The 10,991-nt window shown below is 38.9% G+C and overlaps 1 protein-coding gene across 1 annotated transcript; it reads right to left on the reverse strand.

Moving 5' to 3' along the window:
• Positions 1 to 881: 881 nt before the first annotated feature.
• On the reverse strand, positions 882 to 10,250 carry LOC117371107 (myosin heavy chain, fast skeletal muscle). Its single transcript, XM_055222120.1, has 41 exons — positions 10,235 to 10,250; positions 10,109 to 10,156; positions 9,821 to 10,036; positions 9,582 to 9,725; positions 9,347 to 9,503; positions 9,229 to 9,256; positions 9,032 to 9,143; positions 8,860 to 8,952; positions 8,712 to 8,775; positions 8,533 to 8,631; positions 8,358 to 8,461; positions 8,138 to 8,276; positions 7,888 to 8,006; positions 7,642 to 7,791; positions 7,389 to 7,559; positions 7,010 to 7,316; positions 6,815 to 6,885; positions 6,658 to 6,745; positions 6,464 to 6,581; positions 6,265 to 6,388; positions 6,061 to 6,197; positions 5,734 to 5,989; positions 5,388 to 5,630; positions 5,127 to 5,303; positions 4,895 to 5,040; positions 4,713 to 4,803; positions 4,247 to 4,636; positions 4,038 to 4,164; positions 3,814 to 3,932; positions 3,543 to 3,739; positions 3,284 to 3,467; positions 3,040 to 3,205; positions 2,840 to 2,964; positions 2,447 to 2,755; positions 2,172 to 2,375; positions 1,967 to 2,092; positions 1,724 to 1,894; positions 1,496 to 1,600; positions 1,307 to 1,402; positions 1,093 to 1,224; positions 882 to 997 (listed from the first exon to the last, which is right to left on the reverse strand). The coding sequence occupies exons 3-41, from the start codon at positions 10,022 to 10,024 to the stop codon at positions 977 to 979; spliced, it is 5,814 nt and encodes a 1,937-aa protein (XP_055078095.1). The 5' UTR covers positions 10,025 to 10,036; positions 10,109 to 10,156; positions 10,235 to 10,250; the 3' UTR covers positions 882 to 976.
• Positions 10,251 to 10,991: the final 741 nt, after the last annotated feature.

The following is a 10,991-nucleotide window of genomic DNA, read 5'->3' on the forward strand; positions in this document are numbered from 1 at the left end:
AAGCCCTTGCGAAATTTTTCACAACTTCATGACAAATAGATTGTCTCATACGAATTTTTGAAAATACATGTAGAACACGGTGCCAGAGAGCCATTTTATAGATATAGAGATAACACCTTGATTTGCATATCATTGCCTTCAGCACACAAATCTGCATAAACTTTATATTGACTTTTTCCAAACAAAAAATGTGTGAAAGAGAAATATAGTTTTTTTTAATTTTCCAAAAATAGACATTTTGTTGAAAATTCACCATAAACACACCCAAAGTCATATTGAAAATGTAATTGATAATCTTTAATTGCACATGGGTTTAGTGGGTCTTGGCCAAATTTGAAGTGTTTGCGATAAAAAGTGTGTGAGGAGATGTCCTAAATGTGAGGGTGTTCCAAGGTTTGATCCAATATAGCCGACTTCCTGTACATTTTAGGGTGGGGCCATAATATCATGTTTTGTCATGTCCTGAGATGTTCTCTTTTTTGGTGAAAGGTTCAGATTTTTACTTTGAATTTTTTCCAGGCCATGAAAACCTAAGTTTGAGGTGGTGCCCACAAGTCATCTTTCATTATTTTTTTTGCAGTCTTTGGTCAAAATTAGAGCTCATCGAGTTGTAATAAATCAAAATGAATATTGTTACTAATGTTTGGCTTGCCAAAGACGGTAACAAAAGGTAACAACCAATTCACCTTCCATTCCATTTTTACACTATCTAAAAAGCAAAGGGGCACTAACAGTGGGATAAAGGTACTAAATTTAACACGTAACGTAACAAAGGCCAATACTACATTTTTAGCTTTGAAAATATATGATATATTTCACCAAAAATATCATCCAATTATATCCGACATTAACTGTAATAAAATGAATTAGAGACACATAGAATGATGCTTCAAATGTGTTTTATTTTACCTGTAGTTTACCAGATAACAAGATATGCATATTGTATGAACACCTTGTTAAATTTAAAGTAGGTTTTTCATTCTTCTGCTTCTTTGGTCTAAACACAGAAAAGGTAAGTTGAATTAAAATCAAAGAAATAATTAATCATAAATCAAAAATAAAATGTTAACGTTCTTGGTTATTTTTAGTTACCTTGACAATTTCACGGCTCCTGGCCCTCAGCTTGTTGACCTGAGATTCAGCAATGTCTGCGCGCTCCTGAGCCTCCTCCAACTCATGCTGCACCTTCCTGTGTCTGGCCAGGTGAGTGTTGGCCTGCTCCTCCTACCATTATTTACAGCTTAGTCAAACATGGCTAAATTATTGAATAAACTAGAAATGAATAAAGGGCATCAAGTTCACTCACTGCTTCTTCAGATTGCCTCTTATATGCTTTTACTTTCAGTTGAAGCTTGTCTACTAAATCTTGAAGTCTGCTAATGTTCTTCTTATCCTCCTCAGTCTAAATTTATGGGGGGAAAAATGTTAGCGATTAACTGTTTTTGAACTATAACTTCCAGTTTAACCCCATAAAACATTATTGTCATTAAATTACCTGGTAGGAAAGCTCTTTTACTCTTCTTTCAAATTTCCGCACTCCTTTTATGGCTTCAGCACTGCGCCTTTGCTCAGCATCAACTTCACTCTCTAATTCTCTGACCTTTTAATAAAAAAGCAAATCAGTATAAATCAGTATATATATATATATATATATATATATATATATATATATATATATATATATAAAATTAAGTGTTCTGGGGTTTTAGTATGTTTTGCTTACCCTAGCCTCCAGTTTCTGAAGCTGCTTCTTGCCACCTTTCATGGCCAGGTTCTCAGCCTCATCCAAACGGTGCTGCAGGTCCTTCACAGTCACCTCCAGGTTCTTCTTCATCCTCTCCAGATGAGAACTGGTGTCCTGCTCCTTCTTTAGCTCCTCTGCCATCATGGCAGCCTGCAATTCAACAGTCATTAACATGGTTTCACTAACTGAGGTGAGTCTTTATAAAGTTTCTTTTACACTCACATCAGTGATAGCTTTCTTGGCCTTGTCCTCAGCATTTCTAGATTCCTGGACTGCATCTTCTACTTCTCCTTGAATCTGGATTAGATCTGCCTCCAACTTCTTCTTTGTGTTGATCAGACTGGTGTTCTAAAGAGCAAATAGTTTGCATTTATTTTTCAATTGATCAGTTTATACTTACATTTTAAACATTTCTTAATTTTTTTACCTGAGAGTGGAGGAGCCCCACGCGCTCGCTGGCATCCACCAGCTCTTGTTCTGCCACTTTGCGGCTTCTCTCAGTCTGCTCTAGAGCAGCTCTCAGCTCCTCAATCTCTGCCAACATCAGGTTGTTTCTGCGCTCCACCATAGCCACCTGCTCTTTCATTTCATCTTGACCTCTGAGGGCCTCGTCAAGGTGCAGTTGTGCATCCTGTGGAAGACACAATAAGTCCATATAATCCAGTGTGACTGTTTTCACTTGAACAAATCTAGCAAAAGCACCTTGAGCTGGCCCTGCACATTCCTCAGTTGTTTCTGGGCTTCAGCAGCCTGACGATTGGCATGGCTCAGCTGAATCTCCATTTCATTGAGGTCTCCCTCCATCTTCTTCTTGATTCTCAGAGCATCATTTCTGCTTCTGACCTCAGCGTCCAAAGTGCTCTGCATGGTCTCAATGATTCTCTGGCTGTTCCTCTTGATCTGCTCAATCTCTTCATCTTTCTCTGCCAGCTTCCTGTCGATCTCACTCTTGACCTGAGTAAGTTCAAGCTGGACACGGAGGATCTTGGATTCCTCATGCTCCAAAGTGGCCTGTGCAAAATATATTTGAAGGATTATTGTTGTATATGAATCCACCACAGATACTATATTTAGATGTTTGCATGTTAATCATACCTCAGCTTCTTCAAGTGAAGTCTGTAATTCAGATTTCTCTGTTTCTACAACCTTTTTCCCCTTTTCCAGTTCATGAATCATTTTTCCACTTTCACCTATCTGCTCAGTAAGGTCTGAAATTTCCTCTGTAATAGAATGGTTAAGTTAATGCAATACTTATTTATTACACTAGGAAATATAATAGGAAAAAATGTGCATACGCTGCAGGTTTTTGTTCTCTCTCTTCAGAGTCTCCAGTTGGTCCAGAGCCTCCTCATAGGAGTTCTTTAATTTAAACATTTCAGTACTAAGAGACCGAGTTTCTTTCTGAACACCCTCCAGTTCAGCCTGGCTCTCTTCATACTTTTGTTTCCATTCTGCGAGAACCTAAACACATTCACAATCATTCATATCTGTGTGACGCGGTTAAAAGTGCCCAGGTCAATACATTAATTGAAACCCAACCTTATCAAAGTTTCTTTGCTTTTTGTCGAGATTAGCGGCGAGAGCATTAGCTCTTTCCACATCAATCATCAGGTCTTCCACTTCAGCCTGAAGCCTTTGCTTGGTCTTTTCCAGAGAGGCACATTTTGCATTCACAGCCTCAATGGATTCTTCTGCATCTTGGAGACGTTGGGCCAGCTTTTTCCTTCAAAGAAAGTTAATGTAAACATTTGGATGAAGAAGAATAAATTCTAGTGGCTGGAAAATCTCATTGACTCACTTGGCCTCCTCCAGCTCCTCAGTGCGCCGAATGGCATCAGTCTCATATTTGGCTCTCCACTGAGCCACCTCACTGTTAGCCTTGGACAGTGCACGCTGCAGCTCAGCCTTGGCCTCCTGCTCCTCCTCATACTGTTCTCTGAGCAAGTCACAGTCATGACGTGATGATTGAAGTCCGTGAGCCAGGGCGTTTTTGGCCTATAATACAATGTTTATTAAATTACAAATATATCTCTTCAATGCTGCTTTTTGTCATTGCAGAGTTACTGCACCTTAAGTTCTTCCTCAATATGTCTCTTCAGCTCCTCAATCTGCTGAGTGTAAGCCTGTTTGCTTCTGGTCAGCTGTGAAATCAGAGCATCTTTTTCTTCCAGCTGGCGACTAATTTCACCTGTTTTAAAAAAGTTGTTCTTTATTACGTAGCACAATGTCTGTTAATCTGAATATATTACAAATACAATACAATAGCCTTTGAAATAACGAAAACCATGAATACCATGTTCAGTCTGCAGTCTAGCTTTATGAACTCCAATGTCATTTAGTTGTCGCACATTTTCATCATTTTTTGTTTTCATCTCACTGAGCTGATCCTCAAGACTGCGACACATTTTTTCAAGATTAGCCTGAAATTAAGTAATGATAATTAGTAGTTATTGTTAGTAGTTACTGTATACCACCAAATGGTTTTAATAGTCAAATGAGTACTTTAGCTTTTGCAACAGCCTCCATGTTGCTTGTAAGGTCGTCAATCTCCATCTTATATTCACTCTTCTCCTTCTCCAGTTTCTGCTTGACCCTCTGGAGGTTGTCAATCTGCTCTCCCAGTTCGGCCACACTGTCAGCCTGCTTTTTGCGCAGTGCAGCAGCAGTGGCCTCATGCTGCAGAGTGGACTCTTCCAGATCTCTCCGCAGCTTTTGAAACTCAGCTTCACGTTTCTTGTTCATCTCAATTTGAACTGCAGTTGCTCCACCAGCTTCCTCCAGTCTCTCACTGATCTCCTCCAATTCCCTGGAGAGATCCGAGCGTTGTTTCTCAACTTTGGCCCGAGCCGCGCGCTCAGCCTCGATTTCCTCCTCCAACTCCTCAATACGAGCCTGAAGGGACACAAACATCCCAGCGTAACTTATAATATTTGGGATGATCTCACTTTAGAGTTCATAGGAGACTCACCTGTAGCTCTTTGATTTTCTTTTGAAGCTGAACTCCAATTGCTTGTTCATCTTCAATTTTACTAAGAAGCTGGCTCATCTCAAAGTCCCTCCTTGAAATCAATGTTTAAGATCTCAGAATTACTTGCATCCAATTATAATAATACTTAATTTTAATTAAGTTCATTATTTGTGAATCTTTACTTCTTAATTTTCTCTTCAGACTGTTGTTTGTCATTCTCAAGATCCATAATAGTTTCATGGGCAAGTTTAAGATCTCCTTCAAGTTTTCTTTTGCTTCTTTCAAGATCCATGCGGAGCTTCTTTTCTTGCTCCAGAGAACCTTCAAGCTATCTCAAGACAATAAAAGGAATTTTTTCTCATATGAAGACAATGAAACATACAATATAATAGTAAAATAGTTGCCTTGACATACATCATCGACTTGCTGCTCCAGCTTAGTTTTGGCCTTGGTCAGAGTGTTGACTTTGTCTTCCTCTGCCTGAAGGTCATCAAGGGTCTGCTGATGGGCCTCTTGGAGGGCCTTCTTCTCCTTGGTCAGCTTAGCAATGGTTTCATCCTGAGAAGTCATTTCCTCTACAAGATTTTTAACCTGAAACGATATTGAAATATTATAGTTACCGTCTATATCATTGGTAAAAAAAAATTTAAGGGAACAATATTTTTAATGTAGAACCTTGTTCTCTGTGGCATGTTTCTCCTTCTCCACTTTGGCCAATGTGAGCTCCAAGTCGTCAATGTCTTTTTTCAACTCAGAGCACTCGTCCTCCAGCTTCCTCTTCTTTGCTGTCAGCTCAGCGTTGATTTCCTCCTCATCCTCCAGTCTCTCAGCTGTCTCTTTGACTTTGGCCTCAAGCTGGATTTTGGATTTGATCAGCTGCTCACACCTTTCCTCTGCATCTGCAAGGTTTTCACCTTCCTATTTTTTATTTTTTTTGGGGAGGGAGGGGGGGGGGGGGGGGGGGGGGCACTATTGGTCACAAATTAAAAATCCATACAAAATATTGTATACTACTACTTACAGACTGAATTTGTATTTGCAAATCATTCTTCTCTTGGAGCAGAGTAACCATTTTCTCTTCCAGCTCTTTCTTTTTCGCCAAAGCCTTTGCAAGATCCTCCTTCGTTTTCTCAAAATGTTCCTTCATTTGGGCCATTTCTTTTTCAGTTTCTGCACTTTTCAGCAGAGGCTTGATCTTGAAGTACAGCTTCATCCATGGCCATGTTTTGACATTCATGAATGAGCGGATATTGTACTGGATGGAAAAAATGGCTTCCCTACAGAGTTATAGGTGGCTTGTTAATCTCAGTAACAAAAAAACAAAAACAAAAAAATCAAATATGCTTACCTGCGCTCCATCATTTTAACAAACTCTCTCCTCATAAGGAAGCCTCTACATAAAGCCTGAGTCATAGTCACCAAAATAGCAAGTTTTTCATCTCGCATTTCTTCCAGTAATCCTAGTAATCCAGCTTTGAAGAACACCTGTAACACAAATTTCTGTTAACTGAATATTACACATTAATTTTTATATTCATTACTTATTTTTTACCTTTGTATGACCAAATTTGTACTGAGTGTGGTCAACATCAATAGAGCCCAGTAATTTCTCTGAAGCCTTTTTGTTGTCAATAAACTGTCCCTCTGGGATGACACTGGCGTTCAATACTTTGTATCTAAAACATAAAATGGGCATATTGCTCTGATTTATGACTAAATCAGTAAATGATAAAAAAACAACAGTTAATTACCTCTGCTTGAAGTCTCCATAGAGGATTCTGCTGGGGAAGCCCTTTCTGCAGATGCGGATTCCCTCCAACACTCCATTACACCTTAACTGGTGGATGACCAAGAAGTTCTCCATCAGACCTAATAAAATGCTTTTGTTATTCTTTCAAACAATCCCACTGGCAATTTCCATTTCTTGTTATCTTATTCAGCCAACCTGGAGTCTTTGACTCATTTGGAATTAAACAGCGCACAAAATGTGGATGAGTGCTTCTTAGATTGGTCATCAACTTGCCCAAGTTTTCCTGCAAATATAGTACAGCAATTATTTCCTCGCATTCTAAAATAAAGTACATTTAAATTTAAAATCTTACCCGAAACAGGGCTGATACCGTCTGAAATGAACCACCCTTTTTCTTGCCACCTTTTTTTCCACCTCCCTCAGCTGAAATTTAAATATGGGAAAAATTACTTTCTGCACTTTTTTATGTATTCATCTTCATATGGTTGTCTTTTATACATTCAAATATGCTTTGAAACCTGACGCAACACAACACGATATTATTTACCATCAGCTGCGGCGTGAGATGCATACAAGTGAGATAGCAGTTTGACTGAGGACTTCTGATACAGCTGAACAACTGAGTCATTCAGAGGATCCTTGTTCTTATCCAGCCAGCCATTGACATTGTAGTCAACAGTGCCAGCATAATGCACCAGGGAGAAATGGGCTTCAGCTTTGCCTTTGGCAGCCTTTGGTTTTTGGAAAGGGGCACTTTTACCAAGATGCTGGTCGTACAATTTGTTTTTGAAGGTAGTGTCTGTTGCCTTTGGAAACATACACTCCTCCTCAAGGATGGAGAAGATGCCCATTGGCTGTCAACACAAAATATGAATGTCATTTTGCGGAGTATAATGTCATTATTTAATAGAATATTTCAACTGTACCTTCTCAATAAGCTCAATACAGGCAGCCAAGTCCATACCAAAATCAATGAACTCCCATTCAATGCCCTCTTTCTTGTACTCTTCTTGCTCCAGGACAAACATGTGGTGGTTGAAAAACTGTTGCAGTTTTTCATTGGTAAAGTTGATGCACAGCTGCTCCAAACTATTAAACTAGGAAGCAAAAAGTATATTTTAAATAAATATAAGTTTACTGCCTATTAAATGCAATATTTATGTTCAAAAACAAACTTACATCAAAGATTTCAAAACCAGCAATATCCAAGACTCCAATGAAAAAGCTCCTAGACTGCTTTGTATCCAGCATTTCATTGATGCGGACAACCATCCAGAAGAACATTTTCTCATAGACGGACTTGCACAGAGCACTCACAGAATTGTTGACCTTCATGATATACATACATTAAATGGTTGGATTTTGTCTAGTATCCATTTATATCAGTTTGACGCAGACATTTCCTTGAGTGTTTTTGTTACATACCTGTGGAACAGTTTGACCTTTGGTCACATATTCATTACCAACTTTTACTCTGGGATAGCAGAGAGCTTTCAGCAAATCAGCTGAGTTAAGACCCATGAGATAGCCAATTTTATCAGCCACTGAAAATATAAACATTTAAGTTATGTCTACTTTATTTCATAGACAAATGTAATTTAATAACTATAATTACTATAACTATTACTACTAATAACTATAATTTTATAACTGTAATCTTTAATAACTATATTACCTTCAGTGCCGTCTGGCTCTGCCTGTTCCTCGCGCTGCTTTTGCTTAAACTTCATGTTTCCATGATGCATCACAGCACCAGTCAGTTTGTACATACTAGCCTTCTCTTCAGCAGTGAAGCCAAGGATGTCAATTGCAGTCTTTTATGAAGGACCAAAAAAGGAGTTGAATTTAAAAATCTGAACACAAAATCATCATCTATCATCAAAGATGTGTCATACATCAGTAGCGATGAATTCTTCAACGTCATTGATACTCTTGACAGTGATTTCTCCATGACTGACCATAGGATAGTCATAAGGGTTGGTGCTGATCAAAAGAGCCTCTGTGAGAAGGAAAAAGAACAATTGATAACAACAAACACAATGTACAAAAACAATTTAAAATTCCACTCACCAATAAGCTCAGGCTTGTGTCCTGTAGTCAACTGATAGAAGATGTGGTAGCTCCTCTCAGCAGACAGCTGGAAGGTCACTCGAGACTTCTCCAGCAGATCTGAGAAACACAGCAGTGAGTGATAACGTGTGTCAGACTGGGGTGTACAAAACTGTTTAATGTGCAAAACTGAGTCTTACATGTTTCAATATCAGCTGAAGCTAATTTTCCAGTTGTCCCAAAATGAATTCTGATGAATTTACCCTATTTGATAGGAGTACACAAATACTACATATTTAAAGCATATGTTTTGTAATGCGTTTGATGCATAGTACAAATGTCCCTTACAAAACGAGATGAGTTGTCATTCCTCACGGTCTTGGCATTACCATAAGCCTCCAGTAGTGGGTTTGCTGCAATGATTTGATCTTCCAGTGACCCCTGCAAATAATATCACATATAGAAGCATTTTAATGTGTTGTTATTAAATCATTTAACCAATTTACTTTAAATGACACACCTGCATTTTGCCTGGAACATGCTCTTGCTTCTTTCCTCCAGCCACTGCGATTGTCGCAAAGTACTGGATGACACGTTTGGTATTGACAGTCTTTCCAGCTCCGGATTCTCCGCTACAGAGGATATTTGTCATTTACTATCATTATTTAATCATTTATCTAATTACTTATTTTCGCAGCACAAGATATGAAAACTCACGTAATCAGGATGGACTGGTTTTCCCTGTCTGTAAGATATCAACATGCATTTTTAATCAATGCGATGTTGTTTAAATAAACTGTAAATACAATTTTCATATTATAGATAATACCCGTACCTTGGAGCATGAACTGATAGGCATTGTCAGAGATGGAGAAAATGTGGGGTGGAGCCTCCACTCTCTTCTTGCCTCTGTATCCTGCCACAACCGCTGAGTCATACACTGGGAGCCACTTGTAGGGGTTCACAGTCACGCAGAAAAGCCCAGAGTAGGTCTGTCAGGGCCAACAATAAAAGACAGAGATAAGCCAAGCACAAATTTCCAGTTTATGAGCTGAGGGCTTCACACTCACGTAGATCATCCATGCTGCATAACGCTCTTTGAGGTTATACAGCACAGAAGGCTCACTCAGGTGGGTCATCATGGCCATGTCCTCAATCTTATCAAACTTTGGAGGGTTCATGGGGAAGACTTCATCCTCCTTTACCGTTAAAGTCTGCAGCAATCATAAAGCATTTTACATGTGTTCTTCCTGTGCTTTTCATAAAAAGAATCAGTTTATAGCTTAGCATGAACAGTTTGATGCATCACCTTCTTGCAGAGTGTCTCCACAGTGGCTTTTCCTCCCTCCCTCTTGAGCAGTTTCCCCTTCAGATACATCTCTTTGGGCTCAGCCACAAAGTAAGCTGTTTTAGCATCAAATGGGGTGTTCTGAGCCTCAATCCTCTCTCGTTCTGGCTTGCGGAGGTATATGGCTGCAGGGCCAAAACATTCCATTTCTGGGTCTCCACTCATAGTGGCGTTTTTCTGTAAATTAAAAAAAAATCAACTGTTAAATCAATATCTTTTTTCACTTCCTCTACAATAGTTTGCATTTACCTGTGGGACACCTACGGAGAAGTGGATTTCTTGGCAGCCTTCAGTTCACTGAAACAGATAAAAGTTATATTGTTTGAAATTAATGTTCTATATACTTGATCGTTGTTGTCTTGCAGAGAAACACACCTTTGCAGGGTTATTGTCCTTGGTTAAGGTTAGGTTGCTGTCTTTTTATACAAGGATGTGAGCCTATCACATTTGCAGCAGCTCGATTTGGGCATTGTCTGGCATTGTGCCTTACCTCTCAAGCTATCGCTCACAATATGTCTTCTATGCCAGACCACATAAAGCCTTCATTTTTCTAACAAAGAAATGTTTAGAGTTTTAATATTACAGGTTTTCTTGTAAGCAACAGTTTCATTGTGATTTTACAACATCATATACATGACGGACCTTGAATATACTGTGTGCTGATGTGTGCTTTTGCTTAACCACTTTTGCACAATGGCTAAGAGCAATCCAAAGGTGTGACTAATGATCTACTTTATGCTCCTGGCTCAACCCTTCCTCTCACAATGCTTTGGAGAAGTTTTAGAAAGTCACTGATATACAATTTCAGAGTCTTTACAAGTCAGAAATTGTTAAAAATGAAATGCATGCCGAAGAGCTTTGAAGAAAGGAAAGGATTGCCAGGGGATTATTCCCCACAACAGTGCCAACAGCTGCTTTTATTCTTGCACTTAAGGGATACACAAGAGGGACTGAGACAATGCCTAAATCTAGGTCCATTGAGTGATGGATGCCAGTTCAGCTTCCTTTAAACTACGTTTTTTTTTTTCATTTAGTGATAAAAATATCATATGGCCACAAATATGCAGTGCTAACATTTGGAGAACGTGTGGGTGACAGGAAATGTAAGATAAATGTTTCTATTGGGAAAATA

Source organism: Periophthalmus magnuspinnatus, chromosome 5 (genome assembly GCF_009829125.3).
Source record: "Periophthalmus magnuspinnatus isolate fPerMag1 chromosome 5, fPerMag1.2.pri, whole genome shotgun sequence".
Lineage (NCBI taxonomy): Eukaryota > Metazoa > Chordata > Actinopteri > Gobiiformes > Gobiidae > Periophthalmus > Periophthalmus magnuspinnatus.

Excerpts from the sequence above, each read along its gene's own strand:
- LOC117371107 (XM_055222120.1), bottom strand. The coding sequence starts at position 10,024 with ATGAGTGGAGACCCAGAAATGGAATGTTTTGGCCCTGCAGCCATATAC. Across the intron at positions 8,277-8,357 it reads AAGAATTCATCGCTACTGAT|ACTGCAATTGACATCCTTGG; the intron begins GTATGACACATC and ends CCTTCATAAAAG. Across the intron at positions 998-1,092 it reads GGAGCCGTGAAATTGTCAAG|ACCAAAGAAGCAGAAGAATG; the intron begins GTAACTAAAAAT and ends TTCTGTGTTTAG.